This window comes from Leucoraja erinacea, chromosome 27, assembly GCF_028641065.1.
Source record: "Leucoraja erinacea ecotype New England chromosome 27, Leri_hhj_1, whole genome shotgun sequence".
Classification (NCBI taxonomy): Eukaryota; Metazoa; Chordata; class Chondrichthyes; order Rajiformes; family Rajidae; genus Leucoraja; species Leucoraja erinaceus.
In genome coordinates this window covers 5,939,451-5,967,384 of record NC_073403.1, presented here as the reverse complement: position 1 = coordinate 5,967,384, position 27,934 = coordinate 5,939,451, and the positions used below count along the sequence as shown (strand labels likewise).

General features: G+C 47.6%; 2 protein-coding genes across 13 annotated transcripts in view; both read right to left on the bottom strand.

The window, feature by feature from the left end:
- LOC129710139 (trichohyalin-like) overlaps positions 1-27,934 on the bottom strand; it is a 57,192-nt gene that overhangs the window by 16,139 nt on the left and 13,119 nt on the right. The gene's annotated exons all lie outside the window — the stretch shown is intronic.
- LOC129710140 (trichohyalin-like) lies at positions 11,630-20,737 on the bottom strand. 2 transcript variants are annotated; one of them, XM_055656900.1, is made up of 5 exons: positions 20,018-20,633; positions 18,550-18,718; positions 17,051-17,225; positions 15,916-16,010; positions 11,630-12,324 (listed from the first exon to the last, which is right to left on the bottom strand). In XM_055656900.1, the coding sequence occupies exons 1-5, from the start codon at positions 20,607-20,609 to the stop codon at positions 12,195-12,197; spliced, it is 1,161 nt and encodes a 386-aa protein (XP_055512875.1). In that variant the 5' UTR covers positions 20,610-20,633; the 3' UTR covers positions 11,630-12,194. The 2 variants fall into 2 exon arrangements, with proteins under 2 accessions (XP_055512875.1, XP_055512876.1); XM_055656901.1 differs by lacking the exon at positions 11,630-12,324 and adding an exon at positions 12,966-14,412 and having other exon boundaries at positions 20,018-20,737.

The following is a 27,934-nucleotide window of genomic DNA, read 5'->3' as shown; positions in this document are numbered from 1 at the left end:
GCCATTGGGATACCATTACAACCATTTTGATGGTAAAACCTCCGCTCCCATTTTCGATCTGCCCATTCACCCAACGGTCCAAGTTCACCCTGCATCCTCATAGCATCCTCCACACACCAGTGACACCCAGCTTTGTGCCATCTGCAAATTGATAATGTATCTTAATCCCTTCATCTAAATCATAATGCATATTGTGAATAGTTGCAGTCCCAGCACCGAGCATTGCGATATCCTACGTCACCGCCTGCCATTCTGAAATGGGACCTGTAAATCCCTACTCGTTGATTCCGTCTGCCAAAACAATTTCTATCCATGTCTTACACCACCCCCCCCCCCCCCCCCCCACCCCCCCCCCCCCCCCCACCCCCCCCCCCCCCCCCCCCCCCCCCCCCCCCCCCCCCCCCCCCACCCCCCCCCCACCCCCCCCCCCCCCCCCCCCCCCCCCCCCCCCCCCCCCCCCCCCCCCCCCCCCCCCCCCCCAATACCATGTGCTCTAATTTTTGCCCACTAATGTCCTATGTGGGACCTTATCAAAGGCTTTCTGAAAGTCCAGGTACCACTACATCCACTGGCTCTCCCTTGTCAATTTTCCTAGTTACGTCCTCAAAATATTCCCAGAAGATTCTGATACAGGTTTGTAGGTTAATTGGCTTCAGTAAGAAATGTAAATTGCCCCAAATGTGTCGGATAGTGTTAGTGTGCGGGGATCGATGGGGTTGAAAGGCCCTGTTTCCGCGCTGCATCTAAACTGAAACTTCTCCCCGTGTCTCATCTTGTTGCTCACCCATTTATCCCTCTCCCTCCACCCCCTTTCCACCTATATTCCTTCCTCTGGCTTCACAATTGATGCCTCTTCTATCCCCATCACATACCTCTTGTCTTTTCCTCACTGGCCTTTGCCCAATGGTCAGTTGGCCAGGTTTGTCCTGCTCTCCTCTCTTCTAGCCCACCACAATCAGTCTCAGGAAGGGTCCCGAGCCGAGACATCGCCTTTCCATGTTCTCCACAGATGCTGCCTGACCCACTGAGGTGATTCAGCACTATGCATCTTTTTTTGACATTGAATTAACAGCCAGAACCAGCAGTGGGGGGTGGGCCTTGTCTGCTTTTTAAACCCTTGTCGTAGCTCAGAATCAGCCTTGGTTCCTTTGCCCAGGTTCCTTCTCTGTTCACCCCATCTCCCCACATGAAGAGTTAATGAAGTAAAGACTGCAGGTCTGAAGTAACAGGAAACGCTGGACATTGGAGACCAGCTACAAGCAGAGATTGGACAAACCTGGATTGTTTTATCTCAATCACTGGAGGACGAGGGGAGACCAGGTAAAAGCATATATATATATTATGAGGGAAGGGAGAACCTTTTTTACCCAGTGTGGAAATGTCAAAGGCTACATGGTAGAACTATAAAGTGAGAGGCGCAACGTTTAAATGAGTTGTGGGGGCCTGGAGCACGCTGCTGGGGGTGGTGGTGGAGGCAGATACGACAGTAGCATTAGAGGCTTTGAGATAGGCACATGGGTATGCAGGGAATGGAGGGATATGGATCACGTGCAGGCAGACGCGATCAGTTTAACTTAGCATCATGTTCGGCACAGACATTATGGGCCGAAGAGCCTGTACCTGTGCTATACTGTTCTATGGTCTGAAGTAGGGTTCCGACCTGAAACATCATCTATTCCTTTTCTCCAGAGATGATGCCTGTCCCGCTGAGTTACTGCAGCATTTTGTGTCTATCTTTGGTGTAAAGCAGCATCTGCAGTTCCTTCCTACACTCTGTTCTACTTATAGGGCAGCGCAGAGGCAGCTCTGAGCAGCGACGCCACAGTGACTGATAACCGGGTATGGGAGGGGGGAAAGAAGTGAACACGCCCATACCCAGTGTAGCATCAGTCTGAAGAAGGGTTTCGGCCCGAAACGTTGCCTATTTCCTTCGCTCCATAGATGTTGCTGTACCCGCTGAGTTTCTCCAGCATTTTTGCATACACAGTGTGAATCATTTGCAAAGAGTAGAACACATTCAAAGCTGTTTTTTGGGTTTTATTACACAATAATATTTGCTCGCCTGTTTAGTGACACACAGGGTGTAGGAGCAGTATTACAATACTCAATAGGGATTCTACAAAAACAGATCCTTTAAAACCAGCTAAAATCAGATCTCCCCTCTAAAAGACTACACTCGATGATTAAATGCGAGTCAGGCAGAAGAGCTGCAATGTATGAAAACTAGGAAAGTGATACTAATACTGTAGTTTCCATGCTCTGTGTTTCTCTTCCACAAATACCTCAGACACAAACATATCCCCACCCTCCCTCCCCATCCTGTTTAAAAATTACTATTGAACGCAATTAGTCGTACTCCAATAACACATGAACTGCCAAATCAATACCAGGTGTGTGAGAACAATGGATGGCTGAGACAGCCAGCTGGAGGAATCTCCTCCATGGCCCCCGCATACAGTACGTGGATTATATCAGATGCTGCCCCCACTTCTCCCGTGAAAAAGTCCAAATACAAACAACTGCTCCCCCTTGCGTGGCTTCCGTTCAGAGCAGACTATGGCAACCCTGCAGAGAGCAGAGGGGCACTCCCTTTAGCTTGACCTGTGACTGTTACTGGCTTGGCTGAGTAGTGGGCAAGGCAGGTTTCTCCAGCTTCCACGGGGGACAGAATGCCCTCTCATCGTTGTCTACTGACACTGGTCTCAGCTGCCCCAGGGAGGGAGACACACACACACCAATAAACCCACGCTGTGTTTGTCGCCTATACTCTTCCCGGGCAGGCTGAACATTGAACTAAAGAGGACGAGGAGGTGGTTTTCTCACTCGTTGACGATGCAATGGTTTCGCGGGATGGAATGAGAAGCTGCTGTCGTTGAGGGCAGCAGCCAGCATTGTGCGTGTGTCTGTGTGCGTGTGTGTATATATCCAGCTCTGTACCTGTTCTGGTGTCGCTTCCCTCTGCCCGCTCTGTCCAACGTTTGGTGCCCAGCCTCGGCATTTCCCAGCTCACTGGTGGAGACGCAGTACCGCGGCATCACCTACATTCACAACCCGCCCCTAACCTAACCATAACGAGTAGAGAATACTGGAGAGGCAGAGATCAACACGTGGGACTGGGGGCCCAGAGGTAAAACTCCAATTGAGACAAATACCTTAAAACACTGACACTCACCTTGCCTGTTCACATAGCGGCAGAGCGAGGCACAGGCCCAGGCACTGACAAGCAGAAGCCCATTGACTGCAGAGAATGAGTGAAGCAAGTCGCAGAGAGCAGTGTGGCTGTGGTGCTGTTGTATATTGGTGCTGGAAACGGACATTAAATAATACTCGGACTAACAAGCCAATTTATTTCAGGACGCCACCTAGAGTCTCTCCTGCGCATGCGTACCATTGCGCGAGACATCAAATATGTTAGTTATATGTCATGCATACACTCCGCCCCCTTTAACTTGGAGGCAGGTAACACCATTTCTATTTCATGGTATATGCTCTTTACCTAAAATATAATTGATTAATACACTGTTGCAAAATTGTATTATTAAAGTCATCTTACAATACATCCTCATAACCGTAATAATCATATCTAAACTTAACACTTATATTTGTTTCCATTCCACCCATTTTCCTTAAACCAAATACATTACACCGTGCTTTATGTGTTATCATTTTCCATTCCCTTATGTGTAAATTGTGAACTATTTCTAATCACTCAAGCACTGCCTGTATCTCTGCCTTAGTTTGAAGATTTCTTCCTGTTTGAGTATAGAAGTTGGGATGTAATGTTAAAATTGTACAAGGCATTGGTGAGGCCAATTTTGGAGTATGGTGTACAATTTTGGTCGCCTAATTATAGGAAGGATGTCAACAAAATAGAGAGTACAGAGGAGATTTACTAGAATGTTGCCTGGGTTTCAGCAACTAAGTTACAGAGAAAGGTTGAACAAGTTAGGGCTTTATTCTTTGGAGCGCAGAAGGTTAAGGGGGGACTTGATAGAGGTCTTTAAAATGATAAGAGGGATAGACAGAGTTGACGTGGATAAGCTTTTCCCACTGAGAGTAGGGAAGATTCAAACAAGGGGACATGACTTGAGAATTAAGGGACAGAAGTTTAGGGGTAACATGAGGGGGAACTTCTTTACTCAGAGAGTGGTGGCTGTGTGGAATGAGCTTCCAGTGAAGGTGGTGGAGGCAGGTTCGTTTTTATAATTTAAAAATAAATTGGATAGTTATATGGACGGGAAAGGTATGGAGGGTTATGGTCTGAACGCAGGTGTATGGGACTAGGGGAGAATACATGTTCGGCACGGACTAGAAGGGTCGAGATGGCCTGTTTCCGTGCTGTAATTGTTATATGGTTGCATGGTTCATGATATTCTGCTAAATTAACGTTTCATGTTCTGCTTTGTTTTCCTCTGTTTATGTTCATTATTTGTAGGTGGCATGGCTGCAGGTTTTCGTTTTGCTAGCAGCTTCCTCTGTCGCTCAATTTCCTCGCGCTGTGTATTTATCCGCTCTTGTTGTTTAATAAGATTCTACAATGTATAACCATCTGTTCATTGCTCAGTAAAGGAGGCTCCATGCCGGACTGTAGTGAAGTGTCCTAGTCGCAATCGGCCCTGCATACTTTTGTCTCAACTGGCAAGCCTCTCTTGTTTAGACTTTTCTATTAGCAGCTTTTTACTCATTGTCACACATTTATTTAACTGTTCTTTGTATTGTTTAAGCATTTTCTGTTGTTCATCTATTAGTGTTCTTAAGTCACATCTCTGGTTCTTCATCAAGAAGTAGGATCTATATTGTCTTTGCAATACAACAGTGGCTTTGATATGCGCTCTGTATAGTTTTCTTGCTTCATAAGCACGGTAGTGAAACTGCACTACAATTGCTGTATATTTCAGTTTGAGGAAGTCTTTCCTATACCAAATCATACGGAGTACGGACTGAACTTTTACAGTAGCCCTCTTTTGCTTAACCCACTGCCTAACCACCATACGCTTGTCGGCAGACTGAATGGTAATGGTTGCATACCTCATTGACTGATATTGCACAAACTGGGAATGCCCTATTTTGCATGCTTTGTGCCATCCCTGGATTGAAATGACTGCTTGTCGCAAAGCTCTGTAGCGTACCCTTGATCGGTACCCACGGAATGAAGCTTGCAGAGTGACTATAGCCACCTTTTGAATCAAGAAATGTTTGCTTGTAATGCATATCATTAAGACTGAATAAATATGGCGTGCTGCCTTGGTTTTTTCAACCAATTCTCTGGCTTTGACCCCGCGGCAGAAGGCCTGAATACAAACCACTGCTTTTCTCAAACTATTATAATGTCTCACTTGGGCATCTGGCAAGCCTGGTATCATTGCTGTACAGCAGTGGCGGACCCGTGTAGTTTCTTGAAATACTGACGCTGTTTATGCATTTGATAATAAGTTTGTATGACCTTGGCAGATTTGTGCATGCTCCGCAAATGCTTTCGAACAACCATTCCTCGGTAGGCAGTCTGAAGCAGCACAAAGCTGCTGCCTACCTTCACGTAAGTTTTGCGATCAGTTTCCATTTCCCTATAATGGGCTTGTACTACAGGTGCACAACCTTTTATCCGAAAGCCTTGGGACCAGACACTTTTCGTAATTCAGAATTTGTCGGTCTTCGGAATGGAAATCTTTTAGCGTAGATTTTAATGGCTGGCTCAGTGGTAGAGTGTTCAGCTCATATCCGCAAGATCGCGAGTTTGCGCCTTGATCCCGGCAGTTACTCGGTCGCGAGTTTGAGTCTTCAATGTCGTTTTTTCTTGCAGAATAAATGTTTGTATGAAATGCAGTGTAGGAGAGGTGTACTGACTGTGTGGGCAGAACTTCGGAAGTGATTGCCCACCAGTCTGAAAAGCCGCTGTGTCTCCCTGTCCCTGGGATAGCAGGGGGCGATCAAACAGCACAATACCCCCCTCCCCCTCCAACTCCAGAGGAATCCTCTCCCCGATGGGCCGCTACGGCGACAAGTGGCAGTTTGCCCACAGCCCGAGCTGCGCCACCCCAAGAACACCTTGCACACCATCAGCTTCTGCCCCTACGTGTTCCTCTGGAGTTGGAGCGGGGCTGGGCTGGAGTTGCTGCTGGCTGTGGGTCTCTGGGATCTCCGTGCTTGCAGTGGGCCTGGGGGTCGCTGTCCCGTTGGTCCTGACGTCTCCGGCCACTCCCCTAGACTGGAGCTGAGACTGGGAACTGTACCGCCCTTGCCCCCTCCCTCTGCAACTGCAAACAACCCCACTCTCCTGCAAGGGCGGTACAGTTCCCGGAAGATAGCAGGTGGCCGGAGACGTCAGGACCAACAGGAACCCGCTCCCCGATGGGCCCCTACGACGCCCCGAGCTGCGACCCAGGTTCCTCTGTAGTTGGAGCGGGGCTGGGCTGGGCTGCTGCTGGCTGTGGGTCTCTGGGTTCTCCGTGCTTGCGGTGGGCCTGGTGGTCGACGTCCAATTGGTCCTGACGTCTCCGGTGATTGCACTGACGTGCTGGCTGCCATCGCCGACATGAAGACAGTACAAAGCCCCCGCGCCGGTGCAATGAGCGGGGAGCTGGAGAGGGGAGGGATGGGGTCACACACATGGCCGGGGAGCAGAGGGGTGTAGGTGGGGTGAAACTGAAGGGAGCGACAATCTGCTGCTGCCTACACTGTGTATCGTGTCTACCGTGGGAACTTTTTAACTCAACGGGCAGGTAGCAGCATATTGTCAATTATTAACCCTCCCGCGCAATATACCCTCACCTTCTCTTTTATGGATGGGGATTTAGTTCCCCTTTCTTCGAGGACCGACCGGAGGTTCCGCTGTAACCTCTGCGGGCCGCCCTCGGTGAACGTCTTGTCTCCCTGTCCCTGGGATAGCAGGGGGTGATCTAACAGCACAATACCCCCCTCCCCCTCCAACTCCAGAGGAATCCGCTCCCCGATGGGCCGTTACGGCGACAAGTGGCAGTTCGCCCACAGCCCGAGCTGCGCGACCCCAAGACCAAGACGTACCCCTTGCACACCAACAGCTTCTGCCCCTACGGGGAGCGTGTTCCTCTGGAGTTGGAACGGGGCTGGGCTGGAGTTGCTGATCTGGGATCTCCGTGCTTGCAGTGGGCCTGGGGGTCGGTGTTCCGTTGGTCCTGACGTCTCCGGTGACTGGCACTGTGCTGCTAGCATCGCGACGTGAAGACAGTACAAAGCCCCTGCGCTGGTGCAATGAGCGGGGAGCTGGAGAGGGGAGGGAAGGGGTCACACACATGGCCGGGAAGCAGAGGGGTGTAGGTGGGGTGAAACTGAAGGGAGCGACAATATGCTGCTACCTGCCAGCTGAGTTAAGAAGTTCCCACGCAAGACTCACGATACACTGTGTATCGTGAGTCTACCATGGGAACTTTTTAACTGAGATGGCAGGTAGCAGCATATTGTCAATTATTAACCCTCCCGCGCAATATACCCTCACCTTCTCTTTTATGAATGGGGATTTAGTTCCCCTTTCTTCGAGGACCGACCGGAGGTTCAGCTGTCACCTCTGCGGGCCGCCCTCGGTGAACGTTTTCAAGGACCTTTCTTCAAGGACCGAAAAAATGTCGCTATTCGGAGGTTTTCGTTATTTGGATCTTCGGATAAAAGGTTGTGCACCTGTATTATAGCTGCCAATCTCATTGCCCTGTATGGATGGTATACTCTGTGCATTCTAAATGCTGCTTGTATTACCGTTGCTGCCTTCTGTTTGTCCCGGATCTCTCTCCATACCTTCATACCCCCGAAGGCAGCTTGAATAGTTAGGGTTGCTCTCTGGATCGTACATCTGCCCTGTACTGCTGTTGGTAAGCTCTAACAGCGTCACACTGGCTTTTGGTGTGACCCGTTCCCGAGCACCTGAAGCACCTACTATCTCTGACTTTACACATCGCCGGCTCATGGCTGCCGCCACATCTCCAGCACCCCTTGGAGTTGTGAATCTTGTCTCTGGATGCCCTTGAGGGACTCCATGCCTTTTATAGTTCAGGCTCCTTGTCTCTGGATGCTCTTGGAGGTTTTGGCGAGAAATGAGCAATTAATGCCTCCTTACATTCCTCGTACGTTTTACTCGTGGGCTTTGCTGGCCACAGCAATGCACCTAAGGTGTGATAACCCTCGCTTCCTAAGCCTGTAATGAGCCATGCTCTCTTCTCCTCTGCAGTGATATCATTGAAAATGAACCTAGCCTCTAAGACTTCGGTCCATTCCTCAAAATTATACCCAGAATCTTACTGGGCGCACTTCCTACAATTGGAGTAGCCATGCTACATTGTTGCTATTCAGGTACACTACGTTCTGTCCTCTCACTGTGTTCTCTGCACTGGACTTAATTATTTTACACACTAAGGTTATCCAGCCCAATGACTATTACTAATTCTTATAACAATAGATTTATACTAATAAACCAACATTTAATGTTAATGGCAGACTAGAACATGTTAAGCAATATACCTGCTATGCACACATATTTACTTAAATCATTGATAACAGTGACCAATACATTAAATTCGGACAGTCCGGGACTTCTCGGCGACCTCTTGGGCTGTCCTTACGGGCTGGCTTTAATGGCTTCACGGGCTGGATTCTGCTGCTTTGCTGGCCTGCTAGCTTGCTGGCTTCATAGAAACATAGAAACATAGAAATTAGGTGCAGGAGTAGGCCATTCGGCCCTTCGAGCCTGCACCGCCATTCAATATGATCATGGCTGATCATCCAACTCAGTATCCCGTACCTGCCTTCTCTCCATACCCCCTGATCCCCTTAGCCACAAGGGCCACATCTAACTCCCTCTTAAATATAGCAAATGAACTGGCCTCAACTACCCTCTGTGGCAGAGAGTTCCAGAGATTCACCACTCTCTGCGTGAAAAAAGTTCTTCTCATCTCGGTTTTAAAGGATTTCCCCTTTATCCTTAAGCTGTGACCCCTTGTCCTGGACTTCCCTAACATCCGGAACAATCTTCCTGCATCTAGCCTGTCCAACCCCTTAAGAAATTTGTAAGTTTCTATAAGATCCCCTCTCAATCTTCTAAATTCTAGAGAGTATAAACCAAGTCTATCCAGTCTTTCTTCATAAGACAGACCTGACATCCCAGGAATCAGTCTGGTGAACCGTCTCTGCACTCCCTCTATGGCAATAATGTCCTTCCTCAGATTTGGAGACCAAAACTGTACGCAATACTCCAGGTGTGGTCTCACCAAGACCCTGTACAACTGCAGTAGAACCTCTCTGCTCCTATACTCAAATCCTTTTGCAATGAAAGCTAACATACCATTCGCTTTCTTTACTGCCTGCTGCACCTGCATGCCTACCTTCAATGACTGGTGTACCATGACACCCAGGTCTCGCTGCATCTCCCCCTTTCCCAATCGGCCACCATTTAGATAATAGTCTGCTTTCCTGTTTTTGCCACCAAAATGGATAACCTCACATTTATCCACATTATACTGCATCTGCCAAACATTTGCCCACTCACCCAGCCTATCCAAGTCACCCTGCAGTCTCCTAGCATCCTCCTCACAGCTAACACTGCCCCCCAGCTTAGTGTCATCCGCAAACTTGGAGATATTGCCTTCAACTCCTTCATCCAGATCATTAATATATATTGTAAATAGCTGGGGGTCCCAGTACTGAGCCTTGGGGTACCCCACTAGTCACTGCCTGCCATTGTGAAAAGGACCCGTTTACTCCTACTCTTTGCTTCCTGTTTGCCAGCCAGTTCTCTATCCACATCAATACTGAACCCCCAATGCCTTGTGCTTTAAGTTTGTATACTAATTTCTTATGTGGGACCTTGTCGAAAGCCTTCTGGAAGTCCAGATACACCACATCCACTGGTTCTCCCCTATCCACGCTACTAGTTACATCCTCGAAAAATTCTATAAGATTCGTCAGACATGATTTACCTTTCGTAAATCCATGCTGACTTTGTCCAATGATTTCACTACTTTCCAAATGTGCTGCTATCCCATCTTTAATAACTGACTCTAGCAGTTTCCCCACTACCGATGTTAGACTAACTGGTCTGTAATTCCCCATTTTCTCTCTCCCTCCCTTCTTAAAAAGTGGGGTTACGTTTGCTACCCGCCAATCTTCAGGAACTACTCCAGAATCTAAAGAGTTTTGAAAGATTATTACTAATGCATCCACTATTTCTGGAGCTACTTCCTTAAGTACTCTGGGATGCAGCCTATCTGGCCCTGGGGATTTATCGGCCTTTAATCCATTCAATTTACCCAACACCACTTCCCGGCTAACCTGGATTTCACTCAATTCCTCCAACTCCTTTGACCCGCGGTCCCCTGCTATTTCCGGAAAATTATTTATGTCTTCCTTAGTGAAGACGGAACCAAAGTAGTTATTCAATTGGTCCGCCATATCCTTGTTCCCCATGATCAACTCCCCTGTTTCTGACTGCAAGGGACCTACATTTGTTTTAACTAATCTCTTTCTTTTCACATATCTATAAAAACTTTTGCAGTCAGTTTTTATGTTCCCTGCCAGTTTTCTTTCATAATCTATTTTTCTTTTCCTAATTAAGCCCTTTGTCCTCCTCTGCTGGTCTTTGAATTTCTCCCAGTCCTCCGGTATGCTGCTTTTTCTGGCTAATTTGTACGCATCATCCTTCGCTTTGATACTATCCCTGATTTCCCTTGTTATCCATGGATGCACTACCTTCCCTGATTTATTCTTTTGCCAAACTGGGATGAACAATTTTTGTAGTTCATCCATGCAGTCTTTAAATGTCTTCCATTGCATATCCACCGTCACGGCTGGGGGCTGGCTGTGCTCGCGGCCGGGGCTGACTTGTGTTTCGTGGCCGGGCTGGCTGTGCTCGCGGCTGGGCTGGCTTCCTGGAGGCTCGGCTTCGTCGTCCGTGGGCTGCACGGTACTGGAACTCCCGGCGTTGGTGGCAGCTGCTGGGCCTAGCCGTGGGCTGCACGGCACTGGAAAGCGTTCCAGGTAAGCTGACACCGTCGCTGTCCTGCTAGTTAGGTTTCTAGCTTCCAGCTACGCTCTTCGGTGACACTTACTGTCCCACGTGTTTCCTTGAGCTCTTGCTTCCCGTTCTGACTTTTCTTTTCTTTGGCGCCAATTCAAATCAATTTGGCGCCAAATCTTTTTGCTTGGTGCCGTTCCAATTTGTAGTGCCAAATACAACCTCTTTTTTTCTTTTTTCTTGGCCGTGCTTGTTCTTTTCTTCTCTGTTCTTTGATCCTCGCCGCCAATTGTTGTATATTGGTGCTGGAAACGGACTTTAAATAATACTCGGACACGGGAGTAAACTAACAAGCCACTTTATTTCAGGATGCCACCTAGAGTCTCTCCTGCGCATGCGTACCATTGCGCGAGACATCAAATATGTTAATTATATTTAATGCATAACACTCCGCCCCCTTTAACTTGGAGGCAGGTAACACAATTTCTATTTCATACACAACAGGCACCGACTGGCTCCAGTAACAGATGAAGGCCGGTAGCAGCCTGGGATTGTAACTACAGAATGAAGCTCTAACCCCACTGTCTGTGCTTCTGCCTCCTCATTACCAAGTAAACAGCGCAGGCTGAACAGAAGCAAACTTTCACCACAACGGAAACACCACTGCAGGATGGAGTGTTGGCCACCAAGCCACCCATAGGTTGGTTGGAACAGCAATCGGTCCTGTGATCAGGCATTCAACAACTCACAGTGGAGAGTACCAGGGTGTTGCAGTGAGGAGGTGGCAGAGCAGTGGCTGGATACACACACACACCGTAACACCCTCCCTCCCAGGCCCAGCCACACAATGAAAACACTGCACTAAAAGAGGCTGTGAATTAAATCAGCACCTGCAGACTTCTTTTGCCTTCACGGGCTCAAACCCGATGCTATAAGCCAAGGCAACTAATCTACAACTCATTGGCTTCTACAATTAGTTGTTACCCCCAAAAACCTGAAGAAAAATAAAACAGTGAAATTAAAAATGTCATGCTGGATTTGAAACACAACCTGCCCGGCCCCTGGCAGTCAGAGGCAATAAACCAGGTCCGAGAGGAGTTGAGAGAAGTATCACCCGGAGAACTTTACATCTGTACAACTGAAAACCATGTCTGCAAATATCAGGATTATTTTCTCGTTGTGTAAAGTAGTAAATGGGAGGTGTGTGAGCCCCTCTGCTCCGTTACTTCTTCTCTACCTTGGTTGGATTGGAGTGCCACGTTAGACGCTCCTTGTAAAACGACTTGACCACCTGCGGGCACTTGACGTTGGCCTCCTTTGCCGGCACCAAGTCTGCCTCGTCCGAGTTTTTCCTGCACGAGGCAACAGAGGCCGCCGTTAGCAATTAGGCTGTGGGCCAGCATCAAAAATGTGTCTAGAATTTAACTTTTGTGACCCATGTCTTGGAACTACTTGAAATTTTGCACAGATTTAGATAAAATATAATTGAGAAGGAAGTCATAACTCATCAGTACCAAAAGTTGCACATTCATTAATTAAACTAATTAGAAAATGAGATCGACAAAGTAAGTGCCATCTAGTGTCCAATGCCCAGATTACACCGTGGGGAGCCTAATTCCTTGGTGTGGTATATTTAAACCATATATATAGTATATGACTGTAATCATATATAATTATATTGTATAAAAATAATATAATGAATTAAATTGTGAGTATTTTGAATGAGATAGCTGCAGTGATGCGACTCCTGAACCGGCCTAATGGGTGAGGGCAGTTCCTCTGGGTTCAGCCATTTACTGAACCCCACTGACTGCCAGTGTGCAGAGTGGGGGTCACAGCCACAGTGGGACTGGGGGAAGGCTAAGGCATCTTCCACTGACAGGAAAATGCTTAACCCTAACCCTAACTAGCCCCCCTTCCAGGGCTGCCCACGGCTGGAGCTGGAGCCGCAATGGGACCGGCTGCAGCACCGTACGTGTGGCCCCACAGTGCATCCACCTCGGCCAGCATGCCCTCCTGGATTATCATGGTGATGATGGTGGAGAGCAGCACTGCCCTGAACGCAGTCCGGGCTGCCTTCAGCACCGCCATAGCGCCGGCTCCATCAGTCCGCTCGCTCGCTGCAACACCGGCCTACCGACAGCCCGACCGACCACTCGCAGCACCCACCGGCCATCAGACCAATCGCAGCACCAACGGCCCGACCGAACACTCTCACCACCCACCGGCGGCCCGGCACAACGCTCACCACCCACCAGCGGCCTGACAGCTCGACCGATCCTCCACAGCATCCATCGGCCTACCGACAAGCCCGACTGACTGACCGACCCACCGAACTACTGACTGACTGACTGAACGACTGAATACCCGACTGACCCTAACCCTAATCGTAGGTCTACATTTTTTATTTAACAGTTCACATCAGAACTTTATAAAGATAAATCAATTGAAAAACAAAATCATCAGGAAGGTTAGCATCACTTTTATTGCTTGGAAACCTTGTTATTGTTTTGATGTTATGAGGAGGCAGCCAGGGTCCTCGCTGTCTAGCAACCATAAAACAAAGCGCGGGATTGGTCAAATTTTGTCCGACCTCAATGTCAAACGTGCATTGATTGGACAATTACTACTCGGAAAATTGGAGCTTCTTCTCATATTTTTGGTCTTGACGAGTTTCAGGTACAATTTATATAATATTTTTACACAATATGTTAAACATTCAGGTAGTTCCGTGAGTTGGGCCACGAACTTGATAGAAAAAGCTCCTCGGCCCACAGGCTAAATCCCCTCTTCAACAACGACCGCAAAGAACTGCAGCTGTTAGCAACCGGAGCAAAACACAAAGTGCTGGAGGAACTCTGGGTTGTCAGGTAGCGTCACATGGAGGATATGGACAGGTGATGGTTCTGGTCGGGACCCTTCAGACCTTGGGTGTATGGAATGAGCTGCTGCATGGAGGAGGTAGTTGAAGCAGGGACTATCACAACGTTTAAGAAACATTTGGACAGGTACATGGATCGGACAGGTTTAGAGGGATATGGGCAGACAGGTGGAACTGGTGTAGACAGGGGATGTTGGCCGGTGAGGGGAAGTTGCGTCGAGGGCACTGTTTCCACGCTGTGTGAATCTAGTCAGCAGTCCAGAGTGTTTTATTGTCAAATGTCCCAAAGAGAATATACCAGGCAGATGGGATCAGTTTAACTTGACATCATGTTGGGCACAGACATTTTGGGCTGAAGGGCCAGTTCCAGTGCTGTTGTGTGTTCCATCATCGATGGCCACCCAGGTGTGTGATGGGGAGGGTGACATGGATAATTCAAGAGCTGGAGGAGTGAATGGTGAAGAGCCTTGGTGCTGGTCTGATATCCCTCCGTCATGCTCGGTCAGTGCTTCAAAAATTTAAACAGAATCCTATATTTCCTGGAATTTGAAGGTATTTCCTGAAATATTCAAAAATGTTTCCTGCGTGCTATTGTGGTTTTTTTTAGCGGCACACGTTAAGAAAGAAAAACGGCAAAACAAAACTATGTAACAACACCATATCTGCCTGCTTCTGTTCCTCACTTGTACAGTGTGATGCAACTCCCCTCCCCTCCACCCCCCCACCCTCCCCTCCTCTACTCCCTCTTCCCCTACGACTGCACACCTGTACATGGTACTAACACCATCATCAAGTATGCAGATGATACAACTGTGATTGGCCTCATCAGCAACAACGATGAGTCGGCCTATAGGGAGGAGGTCCAGCTCCTAGCAGCATGGTGCGCTGACAACAACCTGGCCCTTAACTCCAAGAAGACCAAGGAGCTCATTGTAGACTTCAGGAAGTCTAGGGGCGGCACGCACACCCCCATCCACATCAACGGGACGGAGGTGGAACGTGTTTCCAGCTTCAGGTTCCTGGGGGTCAACATCTCCGATGACCTCTCTTGGACCCACAATACCTCAACTCTGGTCAAGAAGGCTCACCAGCGTCTCTTCTTCCTGAGGAGACTGAAGAAGGTCCATCTGTCTCCTCAGATTCTGGTGAACGTCTACCGCTGCACCATCGAGAGCATCCTTACCAACTGTATCACAGTATGGTATGGCAACTGCTCTGTCTCCGACCGGAAAGCACTGCAGAGGGTGGTGAAAATTGCCCAACGCATCACCGGTTCCTCACTTCCCTCCATTGAGTCTGTCCAAAGCAAGCGTTGTCTGCGTAGGGCGCTCAGAATCGCCAAGGACTGCTCTCATCCCAACCATGGACTGTTTACCCTTCTACCATCCGGGAGGCGCTACAGGTCTTTCTGTTGCCGGACCAGCAGGTCCAGGAACAGCTTCTTCCCTGCGGCTGTCACACTACTCAACAATGTACCTCGGTGACTGCCAATCACCTCCCCCGGACACCCCTCCCTCAGGAAAAACACTATGACTGTATGCATGTAAATAGATTTATTTATTGAAATCATATTCTATGTCGCTCTTCCAGGGAGATGCTAACTGCATTTCATTGTCTCTGTACTGTACACTGACAATGACAATTAAAGTTGAATCTGAATCTGAATCTGAATGCAAGGCAGCTTTCGTTGCCTCCAACAGCTGTCATTGTCTTTGTTTTTTCAACCTGTTCTCATGTGTCTCAGTCTCTGCTCTCTCTCCCTCCTCCCCCCTTCCCTCCCTCCCTCTTTGTACCTCCCTCCCTCTCCCTCCCTCGCTTCCTCCTTCCCACCCTCTCCCTCCCCCCTCCCCACCCCCTTCCCACTTTCTCTTCCTCCCCCTTGCCAAGCCAACCAGAATTCCGGGTAATATCCTTCAAAGTGGAAGCACTGTGCTCGGTCACCATCATGGTTGTTCAGCATAATCCGCCCCCCAGCCCACACCACACAGTAAGCTCACTCAATCACTTTATCGCAGCTGGGTTACAGGTACCACAGAGATCGACAGTTATGCTGCAAACTCACCACTTCATGAGGAACATCAGCATCCCTCTTGAATCTGTCGCCCCGATGATACACTCCGGTTCCAGTCCTCGGGCAAACCCTCTCGGCTTCTCCTGCTGTAAGAGAAACAGATGAGAACTCAATGGGCAGGGATGTAGATCAAACAGTATTGCTGATTTGATCCGTGTCTGGTTTTGCTGCGGATTTGATCCATAATCCATCAGGTTTCTACACTACCACCTCGGGCATGTGCGCAGCCATGTTAGTTAGTTCAACTTACGACTCCGAGCCTGCAGTACTCATTTCGATGGTCTCTGTAGGTATTCTAATTAAAGTACATGTTACGATATATAATGTATCTGTATCAATTGTACTTTGCACAAGGGGGACTCGGTGAGCACGGGCAATTTGACCACCTCCCCAAGCACGGAATCCAGGCAAGCCAATACAGGGTAGATAGACACAAAACGCTGCAGTAACTCAGTGAGGAGAGAAGGAATGGGTGACGTTTCGGGTTGAGAACATTCTCCAGTCCGAAGAAGGGTCTCGACCGAAAACGTCAACCATTCCTTCTCACCACAGATGCTGCCTGTCCCGCTGAGTTACACCAGCATTTTGTTTCTATCTTTGGTGTAAACCAGCATCTGCAGTTCCATCCTACACAAGCCAATACATGAGACAGGGTCCCTTCATACTGGCTGCGTAGAGCATACAATGTCCAACTTGGAGCCTTGTCTGCAGCTCTGGTCGCCAGACTGTAGGAAAGCTCCCTCGATTTCATCTGCACCATCTAAGAATAAGGGGTCGGCCATTTAGGACTGAGATGAGGAAAAACCTTTTCACCCAGAGAGTTGTGAATCTGTGGAATTCTCTGCCACAGAAGGCAGTGGAGGCCAATTCAAGAGAGAGTTAGATATCGCTCTTAGGGCTAACGGAATAAAGGGATATGGGGAGAAAGCAGGAACGGGGTACTGATTTTGGATGATCAGCCATGATCATATTGAATGGCGACGTTGTCTCAAAGGGCTAAATGGCTTACTCCTGCACCTATTTTTTATGTTTCTCATCCCCCCACCTGCCCCTCCCTCAGGAAAGCTTCCTCTGGGACTGACCACAGGTTGTGTTGGTCACCCGCTGTGGCAGCACCTTCACTGACCTCCTCCCACTTCTTCTTGTTTTTATTTTCCTCTGTTTCCATATCAGACTCTGCTTTCCGCTTTGATCCCTCTGTTTTATCCACGCCATTGTGTGCTATTTTCTGGGACTGCAGGAATTCTGCGATGAGGTCGGGGCAGTCCAGGTTTTCCTCCGGCTCCCACGTGTTGTCATCACTGCAAAATAATTCCAGTCACTGAATACCGACACTTGGACCTGAATCATTTAGTTCATCAACAGCAACCGCTGAGCTGTGAGCTACTGGAACAGCTTCCAGTCCAATAACACGTGTTGTTCATCCATCCACATAATAAATGAGCACTCATGACCCAGTGACTTAGCAATTCAATGCATTGCATAGATAGATGTACAGGGCTAAAGATCCAAGAGGAAGAGAAGCATCTCACAATAACCTCTGGTTTGTGCTTCTTTCCACAAGCCATCAGACTCTTGAACACTGCACAACACACTAACCACTACCATCTCTGGAGAAAAAGGATGGGTGATGTTTCAGGTCGGGACACTTCACACTAAAAAGGGGCCCCGGCCCGAAATGGCAATTATCCTTCTTGTTCAGAGATGCTTGTAGTAGCCATTTAGCTTAACTCAGTATGTTATAATTATAACCAGTTACCTTTAAGTTTTAACTGCCTATAATTATGTGGGTGGGATTTATTACGTAGTCAGAGGCATGTTTGCGGCTGAGATTTTCACGCAGATGCACGAGTAGTTGTTGGTTTTAGTTGCAGGAAGCATGGGGGAGAAGGCACAGCTTTAGGCCATGCCGGAGTTTGACCATGCACGAGTTTGACCATCCATGGAGTTTGACTACGAGTAAGATTAAAATGTACTTAAACAAGAAGAAGTTTGGATGAATATCTTACTGTTTTTAGTGCAACAATAAAGAAACTATTAATTAAGAGTGTGTTTTGAAGATTTATCTTTGGACGGCTTTGAATGTCTCGTGGAGAGCTCGCATGCATAACAAAATCTATCTCCTTACCCCTGTCTTCAATCATAGTGGCTAGAGGAAAAAATGCCTTGAACGATGTAATAATCTGCCACTACAATGCTGCCTGACCTGTCGAGTTACTCCAGCACTTTGTGTGCATCTTTGGCGTAAACCAGCATCTTGCAGCTCCTTGTGTCTACTCATTCCTGACCCAGTTTCCACTTGACCAATAACTCTGAATGGAAATTTGTTACACTCGCTGCTTTCTGCTACTGGAAAGATCACTCAGCGTGGAAATAAAGAGCCAAAACCAGGCTGATGTTTGTGAATGTGTAGGCAGGAGCGGCAGATGCTGGTTTTAACCGAAGATGGACACAAAAAGCTGGAGTAACTCGTAGAACAGGCCAAATCTCGGGAGAGAAGGAATGGGCGACGTTTCGGGTCTGAAGAAACGACCCAAAACATCACCCATTCCTGTCCGGTGATGCCGCCTGTCCTGCTGAGTTACTCCAGCTTTTTGTGCCTATCTGCTGTTTGTGAATACTCACAGCAAGAATCCTTTCCATTTGAGCAGGTATTCCACCTTGCCGTTCACTATGCGCCTGTCCAGCACTTTCTCCACCATGTGCTTCTTCTCCTCCAGAACCTCCCCCACTTCCTTCTTGTTCTGCTTTTTCCCCACGGTGTCCAGTCTTAAATTGAAAAGCGAGGTGGAGGCTGTTTAGAAAGAAAAGTTTAACTGCAGTTAAAATTTGGAAAACGATCAGAACATTAATCCACAGCTTTCTTTTCAAGGAGAGAATCCTCCAGGTGATGTCTGAAACAAGGTCTCCAGAGATGCTGCCGGACCCACTGAGTTACTCCAGCATTTTGTGTGAATCCTCCAGGATTCTGATCGTTTTAAGGCATGATAGGGCACAGACCATGCCCTAGGGAGTTACATGTGTGTACAAATGACACAATTTGCAAGTTCTGATCCTTGGTTTCACATCACAGCGGCCTAACCGCTGTGTGATCTATAGTTTGGTTTATTATTGTCATGTGTATCGAGGTACAGTGAAAAGCTTGTTTGCGTGCTATCCATTCAAAGAAAAGACTATACATTATTACTATCAAGCCATCCGCAGTGCACAGCAAAAGGTTAAAGGGTAGAACATTTAGTGCAAAATAAAGTCAGATTAAAGATAGTTCAAAGGTCTGCAATGAGGTAGATGGGAGGTCAGGACTGCCCTCTAGCTGATGGGAAGACGGTTAAGTTGCTGGATAACAGCTGGGAAGAAACTTCTCCCACCCCAGAATAGTTTGAGACACCTGTGCTTCCCAAACCTTGCCTTTCAATACAATCACATTTAAAAGATATTTTGGACAGGTACTTGGATAGGAAAGCTTTAGAGGGATATGGACCAAATGTGGGCAAATGGGACTAGTGTAGATGGGGCATCTTGGTCGGCATGTTTCTGCTTTGTGCTAGACCAAGTGGGACCCGTTGGGCTTGGCGATCACTTCGCCCAACACCTCCGCTCATTTCGCACTAACCGACCTGATCTCCCGGTGGCTCAGCAGTTCAACTCCCCCTCCCATTCCGAATCTGACCTTTCTGTCCTGGGCCTCCTCCATTAGTTTACACCCCAGCGGTATGAACATTGAGTTTTCTAATTTCAGCTAGTCCTTGCTTTCTCCCTCCCTCCGTCCCCTCCCCCTTCCCAGCTCTCCCACAAGCTTACTGTCTCCGCCTCATCCTTTCTTCCCCTCCCCCCATCATCAGTCTGAAGAAGGGTCTCGACCTTAAACGCCGCCTATTCTTTCTCTCCATATTGTTGAGGGTGAGGACCAGCTCAACTAGGCGGAGTTTCTCCAGCATTTTTATCTACCTTCGATTTTTCCAGCATGTGCAGTTTTCTTCAACATTGTATTGTCTAATATTGTTTCTGAACTCGTAAGCTTGTGGTGTGTCACCTGTATACAAATTAATGAGTGCATTTGGGAGTTTCTTCAGAGGAGCAATGTTGACCTTACCCTTCATGCTGCAAAAGTTGGTTGTTCCTCCTGAGAAGCGGTACGCTCGACACTGAGGGCAAACATTGGTCATTTCACCAACATCAGCAGAAAGACTTCTCTTTGTGAATCGTGCATTTTGTTGTCTTGTATCTCTGTCTCGCTGTTCATCCAGCCTTCTAGTCTTTTCATCTCCCGTCTCTTCATCCCTTCTCCTTTGTATTCTTTCTCGATGTTCCTCAACACGTTGAGTTGTTTCTTTCCACGTCTCTTGTGCCCTTCTCTTCTGCTGTCTCTCTCGTTGATCTCTGAGACGTTGAGTTCTTTCTTCCTGTGTCTCTTCAGCCCTTCTCTCCCGCTGTCTCTCTCGTTCATCTCTGAGACGTTGAGTTCTTTCTTCCTGCGTCTCTTGAGCCCTTCTCTCCTGCTGTCTCGCTCGTTGATCTCTGAGACGATGAGTTCTTTCTTCCTGCGTCTCTTGAGCCCTTCTCTTCTGCTGTCTCTCTCGTTGATCTCTGAGATGTTGAGTTCTTTCTTCCTGCATCTCTTGAGCCTTTCTCTCCTGGTATCTCTCTTGTTGATCTCTGAGAAGTTGAATACTTTCTTTCTGCATCTCTTGAGCCCTTCTGCTCCTTGTTGCTTCTTGATTTCTCTTGCTCTCATCCCCTGACCATCTTGCACCTCTTCCCTCTTGTTGGCATGATTTAAAAAAAAAGCCTAAACACAATCTCAGTTGTCAATGAAGACTGTTCAATTTGTTCAAAATGGAGTCTATCCTGTAGAATGAAATCAATCACAATGAAATATATTTTTAATATCAGTGGTCAATGAAGACAGATCAATTTGTTTAAAATGGAGTCTTTCCAAATCAACAGCAAATTTTTTTGAAAGCGGTCAAAAATCTGTCAAAATCCGCGGAGTAAATAATCGACCTTTTAAAATTATGAAGAAATTAGTACAGGAAAAAAAACGGAAAGTCTTTAACGGGGAAAATTTAACGTTAGAAATATATTTTAAAAGTAAAAAAGCGCTGTCTTTTAAATTAAATGTTATCTTTAAGAATTAGTACAGTTAAGTGAGACACCGGAAAGTCTTTAAAGAACAAAATATGCAACGTTTTCGAAGTTAAACCAAAACAATGAAGTTCAATCGGACTCTTATCTATAGAGATGTGGAAGTCAGCATTAAGCCTCGTTCATCAAAGTGATATAATGATGGTAGGTGAATAGTTTGAGGAATGCTTGAACTATCGGATTAAAACCAACGATCCGAATAAAAGCAACGTTAATCTTTTTAAAATATTATATTAATTTAGTAACATTAAAAAAAACTGCGAGGTCTTTTAAAATAAACGGAATAAAACCAACATCCAAAGAATCAGCGCAAATCAAGTTAAAAATAAAATCAAGAGGAATTTGAAAATAAATGGAATGAAACCAATGTCAATCTACTTAAAATGTTATATTAGGTGGAATCAGGTTAAAAACGGAATTAGTGCAATGGCGAGGTCTTTTAAAAGAAACGGAATAAAAGCAAGGTTAATAAGAATCAGTTAAAACCGCTAGGTGTAACGGAATTAATGCAAACAAGTCAAAAATCACGAAGTCTTTTAAAAGAAATGGAATGAAAGCAAGGTTAGTCTTTTTTAGACTCTTCACTTCTCCGAGCTGAGTGGGGCCTGTATAAAAGCAAGGCTGGGCCGAGCCGAGCGGGGCCTGTATAAAAGCAAGGCTGGGCCGAGCTGAGCGGGGCCTGTATAAAAGCAAGGCTGGGCCAAGCCGAGCGGGGCCTGTATAAAAGCAAGGCTGGGCCGAGCCGAGCGGGGCCTGTATAAAAGCAAGGCTGGGCCGAGCCGAGCGGGGCCTGTATAAAAGCAAGGCTGGGCCGAGCTGAGTGGGGCCTGTATAAAAGCAAGGCTGGGCCGAGCTGAACGGGGCCTGTATAAAAGCAAGGCTGGACTGAGCCGAGCGGGGCCTGTATAAAAGCAAGGCTGGGCCGAGCCGAGTGGGGCCTGTATAAAAGCAAGGCTGGGCCGAGCTGAGTGGGGCTGAGAATGTGAATAAAATCGAGGTTAATCTTTAAAAATAAATCTTGTCTTTGAAGATGGGGACAATGAAGAGACGCAGAAGTGGATGTTGAGTCGACCTCGTGCACAAGTGACGGTTGGGAAACTGCTTTTGAAATAAGCCCCTCCCCCTGACGTCACTGGAAGTTGCTGGAATGTTCTGTTTCAATCCACCGTGGGGGTGGGGGTGGCAGTTTGAAGGAAATTACTGGAGATTCTGGTTGTTTTCGGGTAATTTTGGGGGAAATGAAATAATTTCGGGACATTCCCCGGGATGATTTTGGGGGAAATAAAGTATATTGACGACCATCCGCGCCTGCGCAGTTGTGGGCGGGAGGCCCGTCAGCCGCGTCACCGTCTCTCCGCGTGCGTGTGCGCAGTGGGCCCGGGCGGGATGTGATCGCCTCGTGTCTGGGTGAGTCAGTGGGTCCACGCTTGTTTTGCATCAGCCAGGGTGTCAAACGGTGTCCGCGGCGTCGGTCAACCTGGCGCCTCTCCGGGGGAGACGGGCGGGAACGGGGACGACCAAAGATACTAGAGGAGCATCTGATCTATCATCTAGCAATACTAGAGGGCCCTCCGGCATCTTTGGGAACGACCGAACCCAGTCATGGCAGCGGCCGTGATCGGACACCAGACGCCGGTCCGGCTGAGCCCCCTCTCTCTTTCTCTGGGGGGGGGGGGGGGGGGGGGAGGAGGAGAGGGGGAAAGAGAGAGGGGAAGGAGAAAGAGGGGGAGAGAGGGAGAGAGGGGGCAGACAGGTTTAGTTTCCCTCAAAGGAAGTGGAGAGGATGTTTCCACTAGTGAGAGAGTCTAGGACTAGAGGTCACAGCTTCAGAATTGCAGGACGTTCTTTTAGGAAGGAGGCGAGGAGAAATTTCTTCAGTCAGAGGGTGGTGAATCTGTGGAATTCTTTTCCACAGACGGTGGTGGAGACCAAGTTAGTGGACATGTTTAAGGCAGAGATTGAAAAATTCTTGATTAGCACGGGTGTCAGAGGTCATGGGGAGAAGGCAGGAAAATGTGGTTTGGATGGAGAGACAGATCAGCCATGGTTGAATGGCGGAGTAGACTTGATGGGCAGAATGGCCTAAATCTATCAGTTATTACAGTTAGCAGGGGCCGAGCTGGCCATCTCAACTAGCTCCTGTAACAAACAGGCTGATGGAATAACAACCTGTGTGCCACGTTCTTTATCTTTCATCATCGTCTATATCTCTTGTTTCCCGTCCCTAACCAGTCTGAAGAAGGCTGTTGACCCAGAACATCGCCCATTCCTTCTCTCCAGAGATGCTGCCTGTCCCGCTGAGTTATTCCAGCTTTGAGTCTATCTTCGGTTTAAACAAGCATCTGCAGTTACTTTCCACACACCTGTGTGCCAGCAATGTGTGGGACCCCTGATCCTTCATATCATTGCCTGGCCATTACTTTAAACATGCTGCAGCACCTGGAGGCTTCCTAGCTGAAGTGTGGCTGAGAAGTGATTATTAATCGACTGCAGAGTAAGGCAATGTAGACTCAAACCAGCCACCAGTCAGTAAGATCATGGCTGATCTAACTGTGGCCTTTTCCTCTTCCACTTCCCATAGCATAGCACTTGACTTCCTAGTTTCATGCAGAAACACTCCCTCTTTATATCCTGCTTTACTGCACTTCCAACAAAAGTAGATCATTATATTTCCCCAATAGTCGAGTACTATGTAGCTGATCAATAGGAATAGGTCTGGGCCACTGAAACCCTTGGGTCACCTGCTCTCGTGGAAAAGTACACCTGGGTAGAATGAATCTCTCATCAAAAGTTGTGATGAATGAACGGTGGTAATTAGGCTTTGTTATGGTACAGCAATAAGGGGAGATGAAAGGAGTGAGATTGATCGTCTGAATGAAAGGTGCCAGGACAACCTTGCTCTCAACATTTAGTAAAATCAAGGGACAAGGCAGAGGATTGCATGAACTTGTCTTCATTGATGGGTTTGTGGTCCAATTCCTGGGCGTGCATGATTCTGAAGATCTGTCCTGGCCTCAGCACATTGATGCAATCAGAAAGAAAAACCAACACCTGCCTCTACTCCCTTAGAAGACCGAGGACATTTGGTTTAGTGAATATTTGGTGTGCTCTCTTGAACAGCTGCTGCTGTACGGTAGAACATAGCGACTGGTTGCAATTTGGCCCGGTTCGGCAACATAAACACCCATCAACGAATGAGATCACAAAAAATGGTGGGCACTGCCCAGTCCATCATGGGTACTGAGCACCCCCACTATTGAAGGGATCTACATGAGGCGCTGCCTATAAAAGGCAGAAGCATCATCAGACCCACACCACCCTGGCCAGGCTCTCATCTCACTCCTGCCATCGGAAAGAAGGTACAGGAGCTTGAAAACTAACGTCCAGCTTCTTCCCAACAATCATCAGGCTATTGAACACTACGAACTTCAAACTTAGAACTGCTTTGGCTGCACTGGGGCTTGCAGGCTTTGTTTTGCGCTAATATTTATGTATTGAACTTTTTTATTGTTTATTCATTAAATAATCTATTGAGTGGTGTTTACAAACCTGCTGTGCTGCTGTAAGTAAGGATTTCATTGTCCCATTTCGGTTCATATGACACTACAGTAAAACACTGGAAGCCACTATATTGTCCTCTGGACCACTAGAGAGACATGTGCTACTGTGGACCCGGAAGGTGCAGACACAAGGAACTGCAGATGCTAGTTCACAAAAAGGCAGAGTGCTGGAGTAACTCAATGGGGCACACAGTATCTGTGGAGAACGTGAAGAGGCAACGTTTTAGGTTGCGATTCTTAAGTCAGTTAATCGTCGGGGGAATACATAGTTCTTGATTCCTCAACCTCGAACACAATCTCTGTACATTCACCGATTCTGTGATTTTATAAAATCACCCCCTAAGCCTCCTGTGCTCCAAGGAATAAATTACTCACCTGCCACCCGATAATAAGATTAAATGCCATTGAATAAGATTACAACCATTTTGATTGTAACCTCAGCTCCACATTTCTATCATGGCAACCGGTCATCCTCCCACATAGCAGATAAATATCTATCTTCAGTTTAAATATTCAGCTTTTGCTTACAACAGGAAACATTGCAGATTAATCTACCTCTGAGACAAACATTCATTGAACTAACATGGGACACAGAGTGCTGGAGTAACTCAGCGGGTCAGGCTGCATCTCTGCAGAACACGGATAGGTGACGTTTTGGATCGGGACCCTTAATCGAACTTAATTGGGTGGTCTATGGTTCACATGCTTGATCAATGGTGTTTATGTTTTATGCATTAATGTTTTATTATTAATGTTTAGTGTTTTTAGAGTCATTCGTAACTGTCACTGTATGTCACGTTGTTACTTGTGGGCGGAGCACCTTGTATGTGAATACTTGGCCAATAAACTTACTTACTTATGGTACTTGACTGCCCCAGAGCTCACCATCCTCTCCACCACCTCCCAGTTCAGACCCTCAGCATCTCAGACTAAGGATGATGCATCCCTGTGACTGGGAAATTGCAAATCAGGCTTTGGGTGAGGGTTAACTTTGCACCCTTAACTTTGGCGCAAAGTTAAGGGTGCGAAATATTCTCACAGATGCTGCCTAACCCCCCCCCCCTCCCCGAGGTGTTTTTTGGGCATCAAATTAACAGCCAGAACCAGCAGTGGGGGAGGGGGTCCTTGTCTGCTTTTTAAACCCTCATCATAGCTCAGAATCACCCATGGCTCCTTTTCCCAGGTTCCTTCTCTGCTCATCCCATCTCCCCACATGAAGAGTTACAAAGATGAAGACTGCAGTAACAGGAAACACTGGACATTGGAGACCAGCTACAAGCAGAGATCGGACAAACCTGGATTGTTTTATCTCAATCACTGGGGGAGATCTGGTAGAGGTATATATAAATTAGGGTAGACAGTCAGAACCTTTTTTACCCAGGGTGGAAATGTCAAAGGCTAGATGGTAGAACTATAAGGTGAGAGGCGCAACATTTAAAGAAGATGTTTAAAAAAGAAGTGAACACGCCCATACCCAGTGTGGATCATTTGCAAAGAGTAGAACACATTCAAAGCTGTTTTTTGGGTTTTATTACACAATATTTGCTTGCATGTTTAGTGACACACAGGGTGTAGGTGCAGTATCACAATACTCTTAAGGATTCTACAAAAACAGATCCTTTAAAACCAGATCTCCCCTCTAAAATACTACACTTGATGATTAAATGCAAGTCTGACAGAAGAGCTGCAATGTATGAAACCTATGAAAGAACTCCAATAACACATAAACTGTCAAAATCAATACCAGGTGTGTGAGAACAATGGATGGCTGAGACAGCCAGCTGGAGGAATCTCCTCCATGGCCCCCGCATACAGTACGTGGATTATATCAGATGCTGCCCCCACTCCTCCCGTGAAAAAGTCAAACACAAACAACTACTCCCCCTTGCGTGGCTTCCGTTCAGAGCAGACTATGGCAACCCTGCAGAGAGCAGAAGGGCACTCCCTTTAGCTTGACCTGTGACTGTTACTGGCTTGGCTGAGTAGTGGGCAAGGCAGGTTTCTCCAGCTTCCACGGGGGACAGAATGCCCTCTCATCATTGTCTACCGACACTGGTCTCAGCTGCCCCAGGGAGGGAGACACACACACCAATAAACCCACGCTGTGCGAACATTGAACTAAAGAGGACGAGGAGGTGGTTTTCTCACTTGTTGACGATGCAATGGTTTCGCGGGATGGAATGAGAAGCTGCTGTCGTTGAGGGCAGCAGCCAGCATTGTGCGTGTGTCTGTGTGCGTGTGTGTATATCCAGCTCTGTACCTGTTCTGGTGTCGCTTCCCTCTGCCCGCTCTGTCCAACGTTTGGTGCCCAGCCTCGGCATTTCCCAGCTCGCTGGTGGAGACGCAGTACCGCGGCATCACCTACATTCACAACCCGCCCCTAACCTAACCATAAGGAGTAGAGAATACCAGAGAGGCAGAGATCAACACGTGGGACTGGGGGCCCTGAGGTAAAACTCCAATTGAGACAAATACCTTAAAACACTGACACTCACCTTGCCTGTTCACATAGCGGCAGAGTGAGGCACAGGCCCAGGCACTGACAAGCAGAAGCCCATTGACTGCAGAGAATGAGTGAAGCAAGTCGTAGAGAGCAGTGTGGCTGTGGTGCCGACTGGCTCCAGTAACAGATGAAGGCCGGTAGCAGCCTGGGATTGTAACTACAGAATGAAGCTCTAACCCACTGTCTGTGCTTCTGCCTCCTCATTACCAAGTAAACAGCGCGGGTTGAACAGAAGCAAACTTTCACCACAACGGAAACACCACTGCAGGATGGAGTGTTGGCCACCAAGCCACCCATAGGTTGGTTGGAACAGCAATTGGTCCTGTGATCAGGCATTCAACAACTCACAGTGGAGAGTACCAGGGTGTTGCAGTGAGGAGGTGGCAGAGCAGTGGCTGGATACACACACACACCGTAACACCCTCCCTCCCAGGCCCAGCCACACAATGAAAACACTGCACTAAAAGAGGCTGTGAATTAAATCAGCACCTTTTGCCTTCACGGGCTCAAACCCGATGCTATAAGCCAAGGCAACTAATCTACAACTCATTGGCTTCTACAATTAGTTGTTACCCCCAAAAACCTGAAGAAAAATAAAACAGTGAAATTAAAAATGTCATGCTGGATTTGAAACACAACCTGCCCGGCCCCTGGCAGTCAGAGGCAATAAACCAGGTCCGAGAGGAGTTGAGAGAAGTATCACCTGGAGAACTTTACATCTGTACAACTGAAAACCACGTCTGCAAATATCAGGATTATTTTCTCGTTGTGTAAAGTAGTAAATGGGAGGTGTGTGAGCCCC

Coding starts and splice junctions, on each gene's coding strand:
- LOC129710140 (XM_055656900.1), bottom strand. CDS start 20,609: ATGCAGAAAGAAAGTATTCAACTTCTCAGAGATCAACAAGAGAGATAC. Junction 17,226..18,549: donor AAATGGAAAGGATTCTTGCT/GTGAGTATTCAC, acceptor ATTATTTTGCAG/TGATGACAACACGTGGGAGC. Junction 16,011..17,050: donor ACAAGAAGAAGTGGGAGGAG/GTCAGTGAAGGT, acceptor TTTCTCTTACAG/CAGGAGAAGCCGAGAGGGTT.